At 34.3% G+C, this 25504-nt stretch overlaps 1 protein-coding gene across 12 annotated transcripts in view; it reads left to right on the forward strand.

The window, feature by feature from the left end:
- The window catches only part of nek11 (NIMA-related kinase 11), a 247266-nt gene that overhangs the window by 65729 nt on the left and 156033 nt on the right, over positions 1 to 25504 (forward strand). For 10 of the 12 annotated variants that reach the window (XR_012392449.1, XM_073926501.1, XM_073926500.1 and 7 more), the window contains 4 exons: positions 815 to 908; positions 1024 to 1153; positions 12900 to 13039; positions 20084 to 20144. Coding sequence is in view for 11 of the 12 variants with exons in the window: in XM_073926501.1 (XP_073782602.1) it covers positions 815 to 908; positions 1024 to 1153; positions 12900 to 13039; positions 20084 to 20144 (425 nt within the window). In the remaining variant the exon portion in view is untranslated. Of the gene's footprint in view, positions 1 to 814; positions 909 to 1023; positions 1154 to 12899; positions 13040 to 13305; positions 16085 to 20083; positions 20145 to 25504 lie in introns of those variants that run through there. The other 2 variants (XM_073926506.1, XM_073926507.1) reach the window with 2 other exon arrangements.

Genomic DNA, 25504 nt, shown 5'->3' on the forward strand with positions numbered 1-25504 from the left:
TAGCACTGGTATCGAAGTAACACCAAATGATACCCAACCCTACTTGTGAAGATTGTGAGTGTTTACAGTGGTTTGACGGATATTTACGAATTTATAGCTAAATTGTTGGCAGTGCCAAACAGTATTCCACGTTGTTTACATCCTTGCTTACGTCCTTGCTACAATATACCGTTAACGTTAGAAACTGTGCATGTAATAGATCAATTATAACAAATGACAATACTTAAAGGTTATGTCTCACAACCCACTGCGTCGTCTATTATGGTTGGAGGAGTTTTTAGCCTAATCCAGCACAGAACTGGGAGAGATTCTGGAAGCTCTCCTTTGTCAAATGCTAGCTATATGTTTTTTAAAATCTTCTGGAACATCATTTAATTAAACTGTAAGCACTTCTGTCTTTGTGTCGTGTTCTTTGGAAGCCCAAATACAGAAACAGAACAGGCTCTGTGGAAATAACAGTGTTTGGAAGGCATTTTAGCTTTCTCTGCTACAGTACATTTCAGCATTACTGTGCTTCTGGCCACGCCCCTTTACTGCGTAGGGGGCATGAGCGTAACCTAAAGCATTTGTGATCTCACTAGCCTGGATGTATTTTTTGTAGTTCCCAAACTTTGTTCGCTATAGGCTTTGCTAAGCTAACTATAAGCCAATCTCTCTCTTTGCATTGAATTTTTTCTCTTTGCACATCAACTAAAGTTTAAAATATCGTAGTGGATCACCCCTATAAGGACATTTGAAATAACTGAAATGCTTGATTGAAATTACTAAAACGAGCTTGAACCTAAATTTACATGCAGGTTTTGTCTTATTATAGACAAATTGTGGAAGAAAAATATCAAGAAAATCATCTCCGCATGCAAGAGTACAAGTCCAAGAATTTTCATAAAATCAGTGTGGATTTTTTGAAGGTATGTTCAAAGGATTCCTGTCAGACATTATGAAAAATTCAGATCTCATCTGATATAAATATAAGATTTAAAAAACTTTTCATAAAACATTTGTTTGTTTTACATTTTTCCGAAGGTGCAACCTGAAGAAGCAGTTAACCAGACTCAAGTGATTCAGAGTGAGTCACCGAAGGAAAACTCTGAAATGACTGGAAACGTTTCTCATCTCACTGATAAGATGTGCACGACTGTGTCAAAAGAGCATGGTGAGTTGGTGTTTCACTGTAACTGAAGGTCAAATGAGTCCCATAACCCAGGGTTAAAAGGCCTGCCTGACCTCTTTAAGGATTATAAGAGTCAAACATTTCATTTCCGAGGGTTAAAAGTGACCGTAGTTTAAATAAGAAGGTATCTTGGGGTTAAATGTGGCATGACGTGCTTAAAAGTTAGAAAACTTTCCCCTCACATTGTTTAATTAAACCTTCAGCAACTATATTAATTAAATCAATTGGAAACCTTTCTCCCATGACATATTTTCTCCTGCTTTTTGAAGTCTATCACGAAACGCGTGTCTGATGAAATTCCTCCCATCTCTTCCAAATCAGAAAGTTTAAGTTTCCGTCAGAAATTAGTTTCTCCGTCTCTACATCTTCATTAAAATTCATTGTGTGCTTGGCGCTCCAGTGCCTCTTTCTCCATGGTTTAACAAACAACAGATCCCAGAACAGAGCGAGGTGCCATGAGTATTACACTGCTCTGTCAGACACAAACGCCTAAAAAAACAGATTCTCTTTCCATTTGAAAGTCTGATGATTCCTAGAAGTTTTAATGATTTTCCACCACACAGATTTATCAGATTGAAAGTTGCCTGCGTTTGTGAACATATTATGAGGAAAGTAAGAGAGGGGCAGTTTAGTTTTTATCCCTGACTGGGATTAGACTGGGGTGCTCATTATACAGATCTCATTGTAGATTAAAGATGGTCTATTCTAAAATATTTACAGTACAAACCATAGATGCTAATGCTAATTTAGTAAGGGCCATAAAAATCTTTGCAATATAAACCTTTTTAGTAGCTGGATCTTATAACATGCATGAGTGTAAACATAACAGGTTTAAAGAATATAGTTATTCTATCTTAACATACATCCATCCACCTGTCCATTCATTCATTTCATTATTTTGTCTTGCTATTTAGCATAGTGTTCGTCCGCCTTTCTATCTATCCATCCATCCATCCATCTCTCTTTATTTGTTCACTTTTCCATTCGTCTATCCATCCATATGTTAATTTGTCCATCTGTCCATCTCTCCGTTTGTTCATTTGTTCAACCATCCATCCATTCATACCTCCATTTGTCCATCCCTCCTTTTGTCCATCCGTCCATTCCTTCATTTGTCCATTCATCTATCCCTACATTTGTTCATTAGTCCATCCCTCTATTTGTTAATTTGGTAATCTATGCATGCCACCATTTGTTCATTTGTCCATCCGTCATGTCTCCATTTGTTCATTTGTTCATCTGTCATCCATCCATTTGTTCATTTTCCCATCCATCCATGATCCATTTGTTCATTTGTCCATTTTCCATTCCTCATTTTGTTCATGTGTCCATTCTTCCACTTAATTATTTGTCTATCCCTCCATTTGTTCATTTGTACATCCGTCCATCCCTCCATTTGTCCATCCATCCATTTGTTTCTTTGTCTAGCCATCCATCCTTTCAAGCCTCTAATTTTGTATTTGTCCATCCTTCCATCCGTCCGTTTGTGTATCCATCCATCTCTCCATTTGATAATTTGTTCATTATGCCGTCCTTCCATTTGATCGTTTTTCCATTCCTCCATTTGTTTATTTGTTCATCCATCCATCACTCTATTTGTTCATTTGCTCATCTGTCCATCTTCCTTTTGTTTATTTGTCCATATTTCCATTTCACCATTTGTTCATCCTGCCATCCCTCCTTTTGTTCATCTGTTCTTCCGTCCATCTCTCCATTTAATCATTTGTCCTTCCCTCCATCCCTTTATTTGTTTATTTGTTCATCCATCCATTGCTATATTTGTTCATTTGTACATTCAAATTAATTCAATACACTTTTATTTGTATAGTGCTTTTACAATGTAGATTGTGTCAAAGCAGCTTCACATAAAAGATCATAGTCAATTGAAACAGTGTAGTTCAGCATTTAGTGTTTAAGTTCAGTTCAGCTCAGGTCAGTGTGGTTTATTAATCACTATTGAGGGCTTTGTACATCCGTCCATTTGTTAATTTGTCCATATTTTCATTCCTCCATTTGTCCATCTGTCTATCCATCCATCCGTCCATCCCTCAATTTGTCCATCTCTTCATTCCTCCATTTGACCATTTACCATATCTCTTTTGGTCCATTGTCCCTTCCTTTATCCATCCATCCATCCATCCATCCATCCATCCATCCATCCATCCATCCATCCCATTATATTCAGCATTATTTGTCTGTACATGTATATATAGTATTGATGTATCTTGAAATCTGTCTTCCATCAATCCATTCATACTTAGTTGGATTGACTAAATCAAATTATATAAATCATAAATATCCTATTGTAAATTTGCTCTCGGTTCCACCAAAATATACATTGCAGTTATAAAAAACGTTGTGCTTAGTTATGCCTAAAATGCAGCTGAATTTATTGATGCATTGGAAATGCTGTTTTCTATGTATACACAAACAGCTCCTGTTGAGTCTTTAGCAGATGGACAGTAGTATGGCAAGTGCTTTAGGATTTAACAGTTGACGAAAAGTCAATGCAAAAATGACTCAGAAAGGAGAAGTTAATTTTGGGAACAGCTTCACAGTGGTTGATTTTTTTGGTTGATATATTATTATCTAATGCAATGACTTTTTTCACATATAGTTCCAAACCTGTCCGAATACTTTTAAGGGCTACTCATGAATAATGGTTGCTATTTACAGTATGTTAGACATATTTGTCTAGCATGACCTGCCCCTGTCTCTTTTGCTTCATTGTTCAACAATTTGTAACTTAATATATGTTTGTTGAATTAATACCATATTTTTGACAATTTTGCATTAGATGTGAATATGTTTAGAAGCCTGATCCTACGTATTGCTGGATTTCAGTGACTCATTCTTTTACCACGGTCATCATATGCATCAAGGGAAAGATAAGTTATGGCCAAGACGCCTTCTTAATCTGATTTCGATATCATGATGATAAATCTCAGAGATGTGTTTTCAGGAAGTCCTGAGAGGTTATCTATCAGTTGCTGCTTCTAATCACTTTAGATTCCTCTGTAAATGAGATGTTTTAAATGAGTGCGGAGCCACAGCTGTGCTCTTAAACGATTCAGGGAGAATCCACATGGTGTGATTGATCGATAGAGGATGCTGGGGTGCAATCCGTGTGAATTTGAAATATGTGTCAGAAAATCTTAAAGTTTAAATGTGAATGTGTGGGAAGTAAGATTGTATAGGAAAGCTTATGTGACTGGATGCTGATGCCAAATCTCTTGTACATGAATTTAGATGATGTATTTATTATTTTGCTTTTCCAAAACCCTATGCAGATTCTCTCAAAGGCAAGGAATACTCAACATCTGAATAATGCATTATTAATGGTAAACAAATAAATGTGCACATGTTTAGCAATAGTTTACTTGAAATTTCTCAGAAGACACACTGAGCAACTTGATAGGTACATCATAAATAAACATAAAGGCTCTTCGGGGATAGATTTATTTAGTCATTTTGAGAGTTCATAGTTTCAAATTTGCTTGTTATTCAAGCACCCAGACTGCTCTTTCAGGTGATTTTCTTGAGTTCGGGAAGTAAATAAACATACAGTGGGATCCAGCTTGTGTCTGCAGTTAAACTATAATGACTACACTAGGGAATTCGATGCATTGGAAGGAAGCTGTTCAAATGAATAATCTCTTGACAGTAAGCACATTATATGCAAACCTTGTCAGTATAATTGTCCCCAGTCTGTAAAAGACTTTCTTTAATTTGTTTGCATACATCACTACTGCATTAATAATTAGTACTCTAGGTTGACACTAATATGCCTAACTGAGTACTGAACAATGGTGTCTGTTGAACCAATTAAAACAATAGTGTAAAATAGCAGTAAAGCATGTATTTCATACATCCATTAACTTGCTGTCAGTGCATTGTAATTGTGGCATTCCATCCATGCAAGTTGTATTGTTAATTCTGGTATTTATATTGTGTTCATCCATCCATCCATCCATCCATCCATCCATCCATCCATCCATTATATCCATCCATCCATCCATCCATCCATTATATTATACTATCTTCAGGTTTTTTATTTTGCCCATCCATCCATGCATCCTATCTATCCATCCTTCAATCTGTTGTCTGCTCCTTCATCCATCCATCCATCCATCCATCCATCCATCCATCCATCCATCCATCCATCTTATCATTCTTTCTTTATGTCTTTTTTTATGCCCATCTATCCATCCATCTTATCCATCCATCCATCAATCCATCCATCCATCCATCCATCCATCTTATCATTCTTTCTTTGTGTCATTTATTCTCCCCATCTATACATCCATCCATCCATCCATCCATCCTATCTATCCATTCTTCCATATTTTGTCTGTTGCTTCATCCATTCATCCATCCATCATATAGTTTTTTTCTTACTATCTTTCATTCTGTCCATCCATCCATCCATCCATCCATCCATCCATCGACCATCCATCAATTCATCTATCATATCATTCTTTCTTGGTCTCTTTCATTCTGCCCATCTGTCCATCCAGCCATCATATCTCCTTTGGTCCATTGTCCCTTCCTTTATCCATGCATCCATCCATTCATCATATCAATTTATCCATCCATCATACCCATCCGTCTCTCCATCCATGCATCCTTTATATCATTCTTTTTGGGTATCTTTCATCCTGCCCATTTGTTCATCCATCCATCCTTTCAGTCTTTCTTACTATATTTTACTCTTTCTTGCTATTTCATTCTTTGTATCCATCTATTCATCATATCCATTCATCTATTCATTCTACTCATCTGCTTGTCTGTCCTATCCTCCATCCATTATCCATTATATCCATCTATCCATCCATCCATCCATTACATCTATCCATTCTTCGGTCCATTGTCCGTTCCTTTATCCATCCATCAGTCTATTCATCCATCCGTCCATCCTTCGGTTCATTATAGCTATCCATCCTTCGATCCATTATGTCTATCCATCCATCCATCTATCTATTATATCTATCCATCCTTCGGTCTATTGTCTGTTCATTTATCCGTCCATCCATCCACCAATCCACCAATTTACTCACCCATCCATCCTATTAATTCACCTGTCCGTCGTATCTATCCATCCATTATATCCATATATTCATCCTATCCATCTGTCCATCATATGCCTCATATCTGTCCATCCATGCATCCATCCATCTATCCATGCATCCATTCATCCATTCATGCATCCATCATATCCATTCATTCATCCGTTCGTCCATCCATCCATCCATCATATCTGTATGTATGCGAATAGACAAGCACATTAATAAAGCATTCAGTCCCTATTTTGTACAACAGATTGTAGCAATTTTCTCAAAATACTGCATCAAACTTTCTTGTCAAGGAATATTATGAACATTAATGTCCTTTTTAAAATGCAAGATTATAATTAATTTTGTGTAGGTTGGCTTAGGGCACAAAACATTGAGAAACCTTGACCCAAAGGCTGAGACTCTTAACTGCTTTCAGTATTTGAGCATAAAGTACTGCAAATGGCAAGAAAATGGCTAATGGCTGTTTAAACCTTGTTAAATATCTGGATGTGTCATTAACATTACTAATCGGAATCAATAAATGTAGTAATTAGAGTGTTCTCTGAAAGATCCAGACTTTTGGGCTTTTCATTTATCTTCATTAAATTCCAATTTTATTGATTTTACAAGTAAAACGAGGGTTTAATATAGAATTAGTCTTGGATGACCAGTGGTCCTCTACTAGAACAAACCTCACCGTCAAATGTTTTACAATAGCTTGTGTGTATTGTATGTGTCAGACAGGTGAAGAAATACGAAGATTAATTTTTCAAATTTTTTCAAACGTATCACTGATGTTCCTTACCCTTTATTGGGCATTGTAACCAGACCATGGTTGACCTTTGGCTTATAGACTTTTTTTCTTCATTGCTGAGGGTGCTATAGTGCCCAGGGCCTTCTTGTAGGATGCTTAGAACTTCCGTTATGAATTGTCATCAGCCACAGCAATGTTTCGCAACTGGGTGTCAATACTGTTTTCAGTGTCTAACGGACTGTTTTTGTGATGCATAACTTAAATTTTAAAAAGAAATATGTGTGTTAAAGCCATTATGCTTCTGTCAGATGCGGTACAAGTGCTAAAGAAAAACGTTCTCCTAATTCAGTATTAAGTTACTGATACTATTCTGGCTGATTTGCATGTTGATTCTAATCCTGGTTTCATTTAGTTAGTTTGTATTGTGTGGTATTTACCTTGTGTTTTTTTGTCATTTCAAAATGTCACTTTATTTTCACTTTGATTTTATTAAATCAATGTGTTTTTGGGACAATACAGGCTAAACGTGGGTCAAACATTTTGGTGAATTACAGTTGTTTAAGTTGGTTATATTTTTGAAAGAAGAGAAAATATTGACTTTAGCGATGACGGAGCTCCAAGATGCCGTCTGATAACGAAGGTAAAATTGCAGCAGTTGTTTTCCATCCTATTAGATCACATTATTTAAGTAACCAGTCCAGGAATTGGCCCTGATCGACAGCAATATTAGTTCAAAGACATTAAAAGCGATTCAAATAGATTAAAACTATATTTTCAAAGCTGTCCGAATGTGACTTTTTATACGCATCAGCTGCTCACTGGAAGTTGAAAGAATAGTGGGTAATTTCTAACAAAATTAGGCATTTCTAAGAAAAAGGTCTATGGGTTGTCATTAAAACAAAACAAAAAAATGTCAGGAACACAATTGAATGTTCTAAGAGTGCACAATAAAGGGTTAAAAATGTTTAGACATTCTCCTAGCAGAGGCCACTCGTTTATATTCTGTCAGGAGGTTTCAGTATAAAACAGACATAAACAGAGTCAATGAGGCAGGACTGAGGTCTGAACACACGATCATTTGAAATGACTGAGCGTCTTGCACTGAGATTCTGTAGTCTGTGCTTTCTGCTCGCTGTCATGACTAATCCTCTTTACCAGATAAAACAGAGCTGTTGTGTTGTAAATGAGCTCCTATGACTCTACACTTTAATTCTAAATTGCAGGTTGCACATCCTTTTGTCCACAACAACAGAGAAAACAGAGTAGGATATTGCCCTCGTTGGCTAAATTAAATGGCAAAGCAAGTAATAATGATTAAATAAACAGGGTTGCAAAAAGATACATTACACTAGTGTTAAAAAGTTTGAAGGAATTAAAAAAAAATTCTCATGCTCACCAAGACATTTAATTGATGAAAAATACAAATATTTTTAAAAACATTGAAGTAACTTGTTTTTGTTGATATGATTTATAATGTAATTTAGTTCTATGATAGCAAAGATGAATTATTTACATGCATCATTACTCTATCATTATCAGTGTTGAAAAGTTATTTAACTTAAATTAAATAATTCAATATATACAGTTTTCCCCCCGTTTATTTTTCCCCAATTTCTGTTTAATGGAGAGATTTTTTTCAACACATTTCTAAACATAGTAGTTTAAATAACTCATCTCTAATAACTGATTTATTTTATCTTTGCCATGATGACAGTAAATATTATTTGACTAGATATTTTTCAAGACACTTCTATACAGCTTAAGGTGACATTTAAAGGCTTAACTAGGTTAATTAGGTTAACTAGGCAGGTTAGGGTAATTAGACAAGTTATTGTATAAAGATGGTTTGTTCTGTAGACAATCAGAAAAAAATGGCCTAAAGGGGCTTATAATTTTGTCCTTAAAATGGTATTTAAAAAGTAAAAAAACTGCTTTTATTCTAGTTGAAATAAAACAGATTTTCTCTGAAATAAAAAAAAGTATTATCAGACATGGTGTGAAAATTTCTGTGCTCTTTTAAACATCATTTGGGAATTATTTAAAAATGTGTAAAAAAAATTAAAATTAAAGGTGGGCTAATAATTTTGACTTTAACTGTGTATCAAATATATTTAAATGTTTTAGGCATCAAACAATTTTGAAAAAAAGAAACAGTTTGTACATTAATAGTAAACATTCTTAATAATTGAGAACTGACAATATATGCTTATGATTGAGTACTAAATCAGCAAAAAAAGGATTTCTAGAGTGTGACACGGAAGAGAGTTATGCCATCTGAAAATTCTAGTTAACCATCACAGGAATAAATGACATTAAAAAAAACATATATATATATATATATATATATATATATATATATATATATATATATATATATATATATATATATATATATATATATATATATATATATATATATATATATATATATTTATATATATATATATATATATATATATATATATATATATATATATATTTATATATATATATATATATATATATATATATATATATATATATATATATATATATGTATATATATATATATATATATATGTATATATATATATATATATATATGTATATATATATATATATATATATATATGTATATATATATATATATATATATGTATATATATATATATATATATGTATATATATATATATATATATATATATATATATATATATGTATATATATATATATATATATATATATATATATATATGTATATATATATATATATATATATATATATATATATATATACGAACATATCCAGGTCTGCATAACAAAACAAGCCTGATTGTTCTTCAAAACATGCTGAAAATAGCCCAATCACAGTCTGCAACCTGCTCTAAAGCTGCACGATACTGGGAAAAAATGCAATGTTGTTGAGTGATGCGATAACAATATTTATTCATTAATTTTCTTTTTGGCTTAGTCCCTTTATTAATCTGGGTTTGCACTGCGGAATGAACCACCATATTATTCAGCATATGTTTTACGCAGCGGATTCCTTTTTAGCTGCAATCCGTCACTGGAAAACATCCATACACACTCATTCACACACGTGCACTACGGACAATTTAGCCTACTCAGTTCACCAATAGCGCATGTCTTTGTACTTGTGGGGGAAACCGGAGCACGCGAAGGAAACCCACTCACGGGGAGAACATGCAAAATCCACACAGAAACGCCAGCTGACCCAGCCGGGGCTTGAACCAGCGACCTTCTTGCTGTGAGGCGATTGTTCTACCCACTGCGCCACCGTGCTGCCGCAATAATGATATTTCTTACGATATAAAAATGCAATTTTATCATCAATTAAAATAATAATACTATTTTTAAAACTAATTAAATAAATAAACAACCTTTATAAAATAATAAAGACTTAACCACAAATGACTGAAAAAAATGCGTATATTTAGATTCTTATTGGCTTTAAATATTGTCAGCTTTAGGTTCACCTAACAGCTCCTACTGGAGAGCTGGGGATAAAGATTGTAAGGCCACGTCTGATTGATCAACCTTTTGTATGCATGCAGCACACAAATGATTGCTAAATAAAATGTAATTTATTGCACTTCTCTGCAGTGTGGATACTGCATATACTATTATGACGATAATGATAATTTTTTTGGATATATTGTGCAGCCCTATCCTGCTGCGAAATAATATTGTATCCTCAGTGAAATCTCAATCTGGAGGATGTTTCACTGCTGAAATCACATTTGTCTTCACTCAGTTTAACCTGTAGACCATAAAAACACCTGCGGCGACAGTGTAAAAGTGTCACAAGCCAAACCATGACCTTTCCTTAAAGACTAGCTTATGTGTGAGTATTTTAAAGGTCCTGTGAAGTGCTTTGAAATGTGTATTTTTTTATTCCATGTTTGACTTAATCTCAACTGAAAAATCAAGAGAGGGTGGGGCATAAAGTAGATCCACTTAAAAAAAAAAAAAAAACAGCAAATAACTTTTCAATTTAAATCACAGCTCTGCCGGTGAAAGTGCTTGAGCTCAAGCGCATCAATTGAGAAGCGAATGTGAAGCTTCTTGAAGGGGGCGGGGCATATCAGATACTAGAGCAAGGGTCACCAACATGCGGGCCTGATCTAAAAATAGCTCACCATAGCACCACTTACCAGTAAGCTGCATCTAATAATTTTTTGTAGCTATTCTTTTTAAATCTCACTTGCATTGGTGTAAATTTGACAATGACAATAAGTCACTTAAAAAAAAAATCTTACAAAATATTTTATATTAGATCACAGCTAGCTGGTCTCCACAACGATGGTTGCTGGTGCGGTACAGGGGAGGAGATGATTTGAAAACATGGCAGAAATAAACAACAACATAATTTTCACAGTGAATAGGAGGAAGATTTTCTATCTCATTTATGGGGCAAAGGCAAAGCGGCACAATTTTGAGAGACATTTCAGAATATGTCACGAAAAGCTAGTGTTACCTTACTAACTACCCACCAGGCAATGCACTACAAGTGGAAAAAGTCTGCAAATTTAAGGAAGGTTTGTGAAAACAGCAGTCTTTTATTCACGAGACCAATGAAAAACCTCAATAAGCTGCAATCAAAGCCTCATTTAGAGATACACATTTTTGATTAGAAAAACAAGGCGTTTTCAGACAGAAAAAAACAAAACTGTGCTTAAAGACAGGAATGAATGTAATCTCCACTCTCTTCGATGTCCAACTCGAGGCAACTACAATGGTTAAAAGAGTCTCGGCTATGTTAAAAATGCTGTAGATTTGGTGATAATTTCAGTAAAATCTAAAGGTTGATTTATGTTACACAATTGATTTACAAACATGGTACATTTTAGTGCATGAATCGTTTAAAATTGTCAATGACTAGTGAAAATATTGTAGAAATGATCATTTAATAATGGAAATACTGTACGTTCAGAGATTTATAGAAGTAAAGTGTTGCATATTGATATTTATCTGTTTCCTACCTACAAATCATTGTTGACAACTATTGTGAGAATGACAATCATTAACATGATCAGTATCTTCACATAGATGAAGATCATTAATTATGAACAATAACATATAATTAAAAGACAATTGAGCAAATTTGTTATTAGAGTAGTGTGTATCAAACTATTGACCCTTCACATTAATTAGTACCCAAAAAGTAGCTGTCAGTTTCAAAAAGATTGGTGATCCCTGTACTAGAGAGTATTTGATTGGTCAACATTTGATGAGAAACTGAAGTATAAGGTGACATGAATAAAACCATTTAGGCAGAAATGACTAAAAACTAAAAGCTTTACATGTTTATATCAGTTTTATATTTCCCAAACGCGGATCTTGGTGCAGAACTAAAGATGGTAGATACCATAAAAATGAACAATTCTGATCCTAATATCTCAAAAAGCTTTATTTTAGTTTCATGGGATCTTTTAAACATCCCCTTTTTACGGGATACAGGTGTAAATCCGCATACTGATTCCTTACTATTCTCATTTTGTCTGTAGGACATTTGGAGAGCACTGTAAAAGAAAATGAAACTGTTGAGACCCCACAGAGTAGAGTATAGTCTTATACCCTACTTTCATTCCCTCATCTCTCTCTGCCATCTCTGAGTCTCGAATGTAGAGGTCCAGTCGCTTTCTAATAGAATCAGAAGTATGAACCTGTGTAATCACTTTGGTTGCAGACCCAGAAACTCTGTGTGTGTGTGTGTGTAAGTATAAGGTTGTCAGTGTTCATTTATTTACAATGTGTTGAAATATTCTGTACGTTTCAGATCTGGGTGGATGCTGACAGCAGAGTGTCATCAAATGGAAAATATAAAGTGTAAATGGCTGAGACTGCCATATCCCAACATTTTTCTCAACATTTCAGAGTATCAGTTAAATCTGTGCTATTTTTTTATGATCATTTCAGCAATCCCAGAGGATCCTCAGGCGGCAGAAGCATTTTACTTTGTGGATGAATTCGAGTCATGCTCGGAGGAAGATTCAGATGGAGAGGAGGACCCAGAGGATAATCTCCCTACAGACCCGTCCTGTCAGACATGTGGACAGGTGAGGAGAGATCCACCGCCGCAGAGAAGCTCTTGTCAATCAGTGTGTGTGACTGTGTGATATTTACATCTGAAGATGATTTAACTCAGTGCTGCCTCAGTAAATCGGATGTAGTGTAATTAGAATTAAAAGTAAGTAAAAAAAAAAAAAAAAAAAAAATTATATATATATATATATAGCTTAAATATATATAAAATTTTTGTTTTAGAGACAAAAAACATTAAACATTCATTCATTCATTCATTCATTCATTCATTTTCCTTCAGTTTGGTCCTCTATGTAACAGAGATTGCCACAGCAAAATGAACCGCGAACTATTCCAGCATGTTTTACGCAGCTGATGCCCTTCCAGCTGCAACCCTCTACTGGGAAACACCTATACACTCTCGCATTCACACACAAACTACGACCAATTTTGTTTACCCAATTCACCTATACTGCATGTCTTTGGACTTGTGGGGGAAACTGGAGCACCCGGAGGAAACCCATGTGACCATGCAGAGAACATGCAAACTCAACACAGAAATGCCAGCTGGCCCAGCCGGAACTCAAATCAGCTACCTTCTTGAGGTGAGGTGACAGTACTAACCACTGAGCCACTGTTCCTCCCTAAACATTAACCAGCAACAGCAAAATCATTCCAATGTCCAGTGTGATTCACATATTGAGGTATATACAAATTTGTATTGTGGCTTTGCAAGTTAATTCAAAAATATCACAGATTATCAAAAGTTGAAGGGATAGTTCACCCCAAAATGAAGATCTGCTATTATTGTACTCATCCCCAGGCCATCCAAAAAGTAGGTGTTCTTTTTTCATATAACACAGACTTGTTGGAAATATGTGCTTCAGCCTACATTTTTGTGAAACTAAACAAATACTTAAACACTTGTCTGACTGCAATTTTAAGGTGAAATTAATTCTACAGGGCAGTATGACATCAGCAACCTTAAATCCATTTCATACTAATGATATGTGACATTATCGACAAATAAAGGATTCAATTTGTACAGTACTTTTTCACAACACCAAATAAATTCCACAAAACAGCTTAAAACCTTTAGGATTTTTTATTGAAATACATTTGCCTCACCCATCTATCTCTAAACGGACATCTTTTGTTGCCGTGGTCAGTTTGCTTGGTAACTAATCTTGTAATGTGTTGTACTTGCAATGCAAAGTGCTTGGGTTTTAGTCCAGTATACCACAATTCCACAAAAAAATGTAAAAGCAATGTAAAATAAAGCTACAAATATATGTTCGCAGTGCACCTTTTTTTTTACCCTTGCCCATGAAAACACTATTGGTTGGTTTTAGGGAAGGGTTGAACACAGCATTACAGTAGCAGCTTCAAGACTTTGGAATGATCTTCGACTCTCTTTAAAAACATCTTCTACTTTGGAGTCATTTCAGAGGTCACTGAAAGCACACTTATTTTCTTTAGCTTTTAATCATTTGTTGTGAGTTTATGTATTTTGGCTCCGTGCTTGTTTGCATGTGTTTAGTGTTTTCATGTACAGCACTTCGGTACCTATTGTGGTTGGTTAAAAATGTATTAGAAATAAAATTGAGTTTTCTCAATTTTAAGGCCCGTTTTCTTGTGTAGAAAGATGTTAATCTGAAAGTATAACAAAATATAAAACAGTATAACAAAACATACTCTAAATTACATATTATCAAAACTGTAAACTGTAAACAGCGCCATCTAGTGAATCTGTCATCTGAAACATCCAATGAAAAATACCTGAAGCAATGTATTTTACATTTTGGAAAAATGTCGGATGAGGCACATATTTCTAATGAGCTTAGGTTGTAGTTTTAGTTTTAGTTGAAACCATGATTCTTGATTTACTGAACTTAAATTTAAAAACTGTTTTTTTTATTTTGTTATGTGTTTATAAAACATATAAACAATGAGCATAGTTTCTTCCATCCTCAAAAACCCTCTTCAGATATCTTTTTGAATTATTTACACTCAGACGAACCCTCGAGTCTCAATAAGCCTTCATTGACAGGTTCATCTGTTAATGAAGCATGGAATAAGATGAATTCAGTCATACCAAACATGCACTCAAGTCCACAGGTAGTCTTTAATGGACAAGAATTCAATACCACTTGTCTGTGGTATTGCAGTCCACATTATGCAAATGCACTTTGCCCATTGGGGCTTATTATTAATGCACATAGTTTGTAGTGCTGGAGATCAGTGGCACAACAGCCAAACACATACGTTCAGATCAAGTGCAAAAAAATAAGCCAGGGGCTCATCTGGACTCCCAGGAGATTTTGAACTACCTCAGCAGACTCTTAAAGTGGCAATCCAATACCAGGCCTCTGCGCGATTCGATCAGGCCAGCTGAGATAGATTAAAACTATTTGTCACCATTGAGAGGAAGGGGGGAAAAGTGTGATGGTATAAGTATAAAACCAAAGGAGGGAGTGGAATAGACTTCTGCCCCAGTGGATATTTGATAATTAGCTGTGGAGCTGGCGATGTTTGTGCTGCCAGCTGTGGCTGGGTAAGATTCCCCAGGATGAAGGATAGAAGAATTGCATTTTGTTAATAACTGCATAATACATAGCAGTTCTTTCTGCGACTGTATTTTTTTTTTTTTTCATTTTTCATTTTAGTGATTTGCACAGAAGCTGTGACTTCCTTGAACTGCCCAAAGGCTGGCGTTCTTACTCACTGCACTTGTTTCTCATATACAATGAACTCGGCCCTGCTTGCTGTAAACCAATAGCAGTATGATTGTTTTTTCAGTCACAATATTGTCTAAAATCAACCTCTGGCACAGTAATTTATCATTCAGTTGCCTTTTGATTTTTACATTGAATTGTTGAATCCTTGGGCTCTATTTTGATGGTCCATGCGCAAAGTGCAAAACGCTGGGCGCAAACGCTTTCAGGGCATGTCAGAATCCATTTTTGCTAATATAAGGACGGAAAAATCCGCTTTGCGCCATGGCGCATGGTCTAAAAGGGTTGAGTTTATTTTCTTAATGAGTTATAGGTATGTTTTGAGAATAAACCAATCAGAGTCTCATCTCCCATTCCTTTTAAGAGCCAGTTGTGTCGCGCCATAAGCGCATTTACTATTTGCATGACGTAAAGTAAGTGAACGTGTAAAAACTGAGCATTTCACTAGCAAGAAAACTGTTAAACCAAGCACCTACAGTGCAAGAATGAGAGATAAATTATTAACTTCCACTTTCGCTCTCTTGGATAGGGAAACCTTTACGCATAAACATCAATTAGCCTATAAATAATTACTTTCATTTGTTAAGCGCAAAGATTTGTTTTAAAACTGTTTCTAAATTCAGTTCTAATTTCCAGCGAACAATAATAACAAAGTGTGCTCAAAAACCTGAGTTATATCCAAATACACATGCTGTGCCCCATATGGTCTAAAACCTGACAGGTGGTCAAATCTAAGCTTATTTTTAATAAAACAAAAATAAATATGGATGTAATAAATAATAATAATATTATACAAAAGCAAATTGAAGGAACTGAAAAAGCCTGAGATGAAGAAAGTATGAAGGCAGTGGTTTTTAAATTCATGTAGGCAAGCAAATAATGTTTTTTAACATTGTAATATTCCTTTATATTTATATCCTATATATATATCCTTATTATATCCTATATATATCCTTATTATATCCTATATATATCCTTAATATTTTATGTTTTTTTTTTTCATATGTAAAGATTTTTGCGTATTGCTCTACATCTTGTGTGTATTAAACAGTGTGTAAGCCAGGTGCACTCTGCGCCAGACAATAGACAGACTTTGTTCAGGTCTAAAGAACAGACTATTACAGTTTCTCAAAATAGCAACGTGCCAGCAACGCACCAAAACACGCCTGCTTTTTTAGACAAGAACGCCTATGGGCGCACATATAAGCGCAAATGCATTTGCCATTTAAACAGCGTGGCGCAACACCTCAAAATGACCCTTGCGCCGAGCTGAAAGTAGCAAATAACAATTGCGTCGCACCTTGTGCCACATTGCGCAGGGTGTGTGATAGAGCCCCTTGTATCAGAGCTAGACTTTTAATATTAAATCATGAAAATGTTATTCAGTATTTTAAAACTATGGTCTAAAAGAGTTATTTACATATACCTGTATATGTATATTGTTATGGTACATAGCCTATTAGCAATGGTGAAGCAGACGGGCATACAGGACACACGCTGCGGTGGGGACCCTCTCAAAATTAAGCTTGTTAATTTTGTAATTTCCTTGAAGGAAAACTGGCGTCAATCGATCATTAACAGAATAAATTGGTTGTTTAGTTTGATTTAATGAACAGTAAAAATACTATAATCCATAACATACCATAGCTACACAAAACATGTTTCTCATTAATGATTCATACAATAAGACTATGCTCAAGGCTTGAGCATAGTCTTATTGTATGACAGCCTTGAGCATAGTCTTATTGTATGAATTTTTTTCCATCGAAAAAAAAAAACCTTGCTTGTGAAGTGATTGTGAAGCCCTCCAGAAGGTGGACCTACGCAGTTTGTGCTACGCCACTGCCTATTAGCTTATATTAGTTATCATGAAATAACAATGACAGATTCTGAGGTAAATTCTTAAGCATACATTAGTTAATATCTATTAAAATATAACAGTTTTATAAAAAAAAACATTTAAAGATATAGTAAAATATTATTTTATTACTATTATTATTATTATTATTATTAATTGTTTTAGTTGTATTGTTATTGTAATTAAAATAAAAACTAATAATATGCAGTTTTTAAACAATTTAAACAGTTATATTAAATTATTATAATTATTATTATTTAAATGTTGTTATTCTTAAACCTATTATAGAATACATAGGTTTTGTATTTTATTTAAATAGTTATTTTGTCATGGTGGAAAATAGTTTTTGATGGAAATGTTTATGTCAAGTGGCATCCTCCCGCTGTTCTCCGTGAAGCAAATACAGAAGTAACTGAAACTGCATTTCATCGAAATTCCACTTGTCCTGGCTCCATAACAGAGCAAATTTCTATTGACCCTACTGTTAAAATGGCCAACTTTACAAAAGAAATGAAGGTGTTTACAGCCTGGTGCAAAGAACGATTTTGGTTCTTATAGTTAATATTACCTTTCACGACAACTGTGAGGGGGGGTGAATTTTTATATAACTCATCTGTTTCATTTATCTTAGGTTTGCATAATTAAGGGTGTGGCCACTTGAGTGACAGCTAGGTCTCGCTGGTCACCGTCACTTCACCTTAGCTGATTCCGGCTGATTAGCCGCTAAACTCGGCATATATATCATCATTTTGTTTTGTTTTTATGTGGCTTTACAGAGTCAGTAGCTTTTTGGAATTATTTCTAAAATTTATCAGATGATATGGCATGCTGTGTGCACTTAATTATGTTCACAAACCCTTCACATGGCCTCTATTTCTCAGATGAGTGAAATTATAGACTTATATACCATCTCTATAAATGTATTTGTTTTATTTAAGATTATTTATAGTTTTCTTTAGAAATATGATACACTTCAGAATCTGACAGATTGATTAGCTGTAGGCTATAAAACAGTCATCTGAAACGGTGTACAGGGTTACGCCTGGATTTTATAAATAGCCTTGCATTTACTAACACAGACTATATTTTAATTGTTTGGAAATAATTTGCATTTGCCACATGTAGAAAAACGTCATAAGAACAATTCTTAGTTGCTCAATTCATTACAACATTTTTTTAAAGACTAAACACTTTATTGATATAGTGTACAACCAAGCACATGTGGTCAGAACACAAACGAGTCACAGATAATGAAGTATTAAACATTTCTCCCAAAGAAAAGCCGATCAAAGCAAAATGCTACCAGGCATCTGTAGCTCCTCTCACGCTCCACCTCTTTGCCCTTGTTTGGTTTCCCCTGGTCGGCAATGGTTGGCCTGCTTTTAGCTTCTTTTGTGCTCTTCAGAAACCTATAGGTGATGTCACAGATACTATGTCCATGTCTTTTACAGTCTATGGTTCATATTCAACAATACTATTTCTTCCCATTCTTATATAATTGAATATGTTTTTTAAAATTTTCCTTTATTTCTGTTTTTTCACCACATCAAATTCAATTACATTATACTGCCAATTTAAAAATGTAAAAATGACAAATACTTGGTCTTACACTTTTAATTTAGTTTAGATACCCACAACAACCCTGCTGGGATAAATAGACATGTACTTTTGGAATTTCAAAAAATATATCCATTATTCATTCATTTTCCTTCGGCTTAGTCCCTTATTTATCAGAGGTCACCACACCAGAATTAACCGCCAACTATTCTAGCATATGTTTAACGCAACGAATACTCTTCCATCTGCAACCCAGTTCTGGGGAAAAACCCATACACTCTCACCTTCATACAAACACTCATACACTCATTTACCTATAGCACATGTCTTTGGACTGTGAGGGAAACTGAAGCACCCGGAGGAAACCCATGCGAACACAGAGAGAACATGCAACCTCCACAAAGAAATGCCAACTGACCCAGCTGAGACTTGAACTAGCAACTTTTTTGCTGTGAGGCGATAGTGCTAACCACTAAGCCACTATGCCTCCTTCAAAAAAATATTTTGTTAAAAAAAATATTTTAGGGCAGTTCAGAAGCGCAGCAGAAGCAGCTCCCTCATTATTTTGCTGATAGACCTTTAGCTCTTCTTTAGCCTCATTCAGTCCATCCGTTCCTCAAGGCTTTCATCATAACAAGGTGAACACCTCAAGGGAGAATGTAGCCTCTCTCTTGCTCCCACTTCCACCTCCAGGTCATGTTATGATTTCAGACGGGAGACTCATTGATCTGGAAATGTGTTTTATAGGATCTGTGTTTTCGACACCTCTGTGTGGCTAGACTGTCATCTGGGAGTCTGGCCACTGTTTGATCCTAAACAGAAGAAGCTCTATTATTTTCGCTAATATTATAATTTCATAGTACGTGGACCAGAAGGAACATATGGTGCGTTTGAAGCATGGATGTGTCCCCTTTGTGTGTGTGTCACAGGACGGTGACCTGGAGGCCTTGATCAGACACATGGAGAACGTTCTGGTTGGAGATTCAGATGGTGAGTACAGCCTAATGTAATAATTAAGCACATTTACAGCTGAAGTAAAAATTATTAGCCCTCCTTAATTATCATGTATATTTTCCCCCAATTTCTGTTTAATAAAATACATAATAGTTAATGGTTAAAACTTAATAGTTTTAACTAGATATGTACATTTCCTGAAGAAACTCTGAGTGGGCTTTGCCATGGCATAGCAATTTGGTAAAATGCATCACTGTTTCACTTGGTTGCTACAGTAAGTGCTTGCTAGGTGGTTGCTAAGGCGTTCGGAGTAGTTGCTATGCAGTTGCTAAAGTGTTTTGTGTGTGTGTAACCAGTGAATGGAGATAGAACGACTGAAGATCGAATATCACTGCAATTGATTATTTATTACTAGTGCTGTCAATCGATTAAAAAAATTAACCAATTATTCACACTTTTTGAAAATTAATCGCCATTAATCACATTTGAAAGACTGAAACTTGTAATTTTGGCTATTCAAATTAAAAATTAATGTAAACGCAAGACTTTTTAAACGCAAAACTATTTAAATTAAAAATATAATTGTTTATTAGAATTATTGTTTAACTTGTAACACAGATTTCTTCATGTAAACAACATACCGACAATAAACCATCAAGATCCTGGCTTGACAGCCATATTTATTACAGAAATAAAAACACAGGCATGTTAATGCTATTTGAATTTCAAAATAATCAATACCAATGAAGTAAACATTGAATTCCAAGTTGGATTCTAAGTGGACTGCAAAAATACAGGCATTACATATATGGAAAATGGAAAATTTTGACAGCACTATTTATTACCCATACCAGTGAAAACACGTGAAAATATTTGTATAGTGAAAGAATAAACATTTACAATGAAACAATGACAATTTACAGTATCTGTTGGAGAGGAGGTAGTTAGAGGTGCTTAAATCAAAGAAAGAAATATAACAAAACAAACTAACTTCATCAAAAGGCCATGAAATCCCCCTGTCTCAGCAGGGTGTTTTCATACCTCCAGTTTAAAAAAAGTCAGGAAGATGGGTGAGTCTAGCTTTGTTTAGGTGGGTGTCGGGTGGTGAAAGAGGGAAGGGTTTGCATGAAAGGGGGAGTTTCTGTTCGAGCACACGCTGACTTTGTGTCATTTTAATGTAATGTTTGATAACATACGCTGAATGGGAGAGAAAAAAAAAAAACATTGGTAGGCAGCATCAAAAAAACGTGTGTATAGACTATCCTGTCACAAAATGTGGCAAAAATCCTACACGACATGAATAGTTTAGGGCACAGGTGTCAAACTCAGTTCCAAAAGGGTCGCAGCTCTGCACAGTTTAGTTCCAACCCTAATAAAACACACCTGATCAAACTAATTTAGTCCTTCAGGCTTGTTTGAAACCTACAGGTAAGTGTGTTGGAGCAGGGTTGGAACTAAACTGTGCAGGGCTTCAGCCCTCCAGGAATTGAGTTTGACACCCCTGGTTTTAGGTGTTTACATGTTTACATTAAGGTGTTTACAAGTTTACATAAAACAAATATATAAAAATAACAAAATAACTAAAAGAAAAGCAGGACAAGAAACATTAAATGTATCAAACATCTTAACTTAAACCCAAGGTCAGCGGCCACTTTATTAGGTACACCTTACTACTACTGGATTGGGACCCCTTTTGCCTACAGAACTGCCTTAATCCTCCGTAGCATAAATTCAACAAGGCACTGAAAATATTCCTCAGAGAATTTGGTCCATATTGACATGATAGCATTGTGCAGTTTCTGCAGATTTGCCAGTCTGAGATGATTCACGCTTTATGACATGGTGTGTTATCCTGCTGGATGTAGCTATCAGAAGATGTGTACACTCTGGTCATAAAGGGATGGACATGGTCAGCAACAATACTCAGGTAGTCTGTAGCGTTGACATGATGCTCAATTGATACGCATGGGCCTAAAGTGTGCCAATAAAATATCCCCCACTTCATTACACCACCGTCACCTGCCTGAACCGTTGATACAAGGCAGCATGGATCCATGATTTCATGTTGTTAGCACCAAATTCTGACCCTATCAACTGAATGTCTTAGCAGGTATCGAGACTCATCAGAACAGGCAACAATTTTCCAATCTTCTATTGTCCAATTTTTGGGGAGCCTGTGTGAATTGTAGCTCACTGGGTAATTTCTCTTTTTTGTACCATTTTCTGCAACTCCTAGAGATTGTTGTGCATGAAAATCCCAGTAGATCAGCAGTTTCTGAAATACTCAGACAAGCCCCTCTGGCACCAACAATCATGCCATGTTCAATCTCTTAAATCAACCTTTTCCCCCATTCTTATGCTGGGTTTGAACTCTAGCAGATTGTCTTGACCATGTCTACATGCCTGAATGCAATGAAAGTTGAACAGGTGTACCTAATAAAGTGACCAGTTAGTGTATATTAATCCATAAATAAAATAAACTTGCATGGATGTATGCTTGATTCACATTTTTTAAAGAAAGATCTACAATATAAAATGTAGTATACTTTGGGCTTAATCCATCAAATCTATAATTCTTTTGCCAAAGAATCCTTTTTCAGGATACGCTTTGTGCACCAATAGAACCTCACTGGCAGCCACACTCCATTACCAGTGTGAGATATATAACATCTTTTTCCAATACTGACTACCCAATTACATATAGAGGTCAGAGAGCAGACAAAGACCTGCTTATTGAAGGTCAAAGACCTATAAAAAAAAATCCATTCTTCTAAAGAAATGCGAGTACGCTCATTTAGCTCCATAACCGAATCAGCCAGTTTCAGCTCTCCCAGTGTGCGATTGTTAGGGTTTTGTGGTGTTCCTGATGACTCTGAGGTGAGGATGTCAGGAAGCCTGTTCATCTGCTACTTGAAGTTGTGGTGACATTGATTATGTAATTCATGCTATTTACAGGCTCTGACCACAGATACTGTATGTGTATTTCCGCATTGAAAGAACTGGAGTAATCATATCCAATGCTTTCTTTCCTGGTTCACTTTACCTTCTTAAGTTTCATACTGTATGCTTGAACCACATCAGCCTCTGAATGTAGTCTTTTTGCTTGTTGTTTCAATGCAACAAACAGATTGTTTTATGAGCCGTCGAAAATAAATACTTTATTTTATTTATTGCTTTTACTCTATTAATTATTCTTTTGTTTTATTGGTTTTGCTCCATGGTGAGCGTGGAAAACTTTCAGGCCATTTTGCAGATCTTAGAATAGAATTTGCAATATAATTAAACGTTTTATTCATCTTGTATATTTTTGTTGTTTTGTTTTGTATGTTTTGTCATTGTTTTTTATACCTTGCAAATGTTTTTTATTTGAATCAATTTGAATAAATCCTATTTTATTTGATGTATTTTAAATGTTAAGTGATAAAATAAAACTGAAATCTAAAAAATATATATATTTAATACTTTTACTTTACCTACGGATTTACCTAACGTACCTTCCAAAATGTAACATCTTGGACCACATAAATCTCTAAGTTTTGACAGAATATTTAGAGATAAATTCTGAGATTAATGTGATCCAATGTATCAAATGTTGGAAATCTGTTCAAACATTGAAAAGTTTTATTTATTTATTATTAAAATTATAATTATTATTATTTGTTATTATTCTTTTTGTTAAAAAATATTTATTTATTTATTTATTTGTGCAAAGAACCATGCTAACTGATTACTAAATAATTATTTAGTCAGAACACAGATCTATTTTATTTTATTTTATTTTAATGTTAAGTGAAACAAAACTGAAATCTAAAATGTATACTTTAACTTTACCTCCAGATTTAACATACCTTCCAAAATTTGATATCCTGGACCAAATCAATCTCTAAATTTAGACCGAATATTCAGAGATAAATTCAGCGATTAATGTGATCCAAGGTAACACATGTTGGAATTTTGTTGCAACATTAAAAAAAAAATATATATATATATATATATATATATATATTTATATATATATATATATATATATATATATATATATATATATATATATATATATATATATATATATATATATATATATATATTTATAATTTATTTTTTATTAATTTTATATATTTTTTATTTTTGTTAATAAAATTTATTTATTTATTTGTGCAAAGAACCATGCTTACTGAATACTGAATAACTATTTAGTCAGAACACAGATCTGACACTTTCGGTATGATTTCAAAATGTTTCATTTTTAAAATTATTTTCATTTAGTTTAGTTCATTGATTAATTATTTACGCCTTTTCATTTGTTTTTTTGAAATCTACAACCTTACAAACATGTTTAGTTTGAAAAGTGTGCTTGTGTGTATCTTCAAAAAATGCCACTTAGCATTGTTATCAAGTACAATTTGAATTTGGCATTAATTGTACAAATGATTTTGGGGCCACTGCAAATGAGCATTGGTATTTGTCATCTCGAGTTAGCATTTATTTCTGAAAATGTCCATGCATACAGATGAATTCATTTGTCGTTTGATTATGACAAAACGTATTATTCACAAAAGTAGTCAAAAACAAAAACTCTTTCTATCAAGCCAAATATACAAAAAGAATCCATTAGTAATCCTCATGTATACCCATAATAAAAAGGTTACTCTTCACTTCTGAACTCAGCTGACACATCTCTAAAGTAAGATAAATGATAGCGGTGACAGGGCAATGCATTATGGGTGATGTGAGTTCAGGTTTGGTATTTCTGGTTCAGTAAGAGAAGAAACACTTTCTAAGCTGATCCCATTTCTTCTTTTCACCAGCCACCGTGTCAACACAAGTGTCAGATCTGTTCAACCAAAAGAATAAGAATGGATTGAAAACAAACCAGAAAAATAAAGGTTTTTTTTTTTAGTTAAAATTGAGCAGCAGTAATTCTGATTTTGATTAAACCAAAAAGCTATTCAAAAGATTGATCATTACTTTTAATAACCAGTGAATTGTGGCTGAAAATTACTGCCTGTTACTGTACCACCAAAAATATTAAGGCACACTTCTGACTCGGCTAATGGAGCTCAAGAACTGAACCTTTAAAAATACAGTTGCATTAAACAAACTACAATGCTAAAACGCACCTACAGTACATTTGGTCAATTATTTATTTATATAGTTTTGATATTTTTTTGATTTTTGTCTATTGATATTTTGTCTTTTTGTTATATATTATATTAATATATATATATATATATATATATATATATATATATATATATATATATATATATATATATATATATATATATATATATATATATATATATATATGTTGTTAATTTTGTTATTTTTAAATCTCTAATTAATTTTTTTATTACTTTATTTTTTAATGTTTAGTGATTAATCAAATTTGTAAA

Source organism: Danio rerio, chromosome 16 (assembly GCF_049306965.1).
Source record: "Danio rerio strain Tuebingen ecotype United States chromosome 16, GRCz12tu, whole genome shotgun sequence".
Taxonomy (NCBI): domain Eukaryota; kingdom Metazoa; phylum Chordata; class Actinopteri; order Cypriniformes; family Danionidae; genus Danio; species Danio rerio.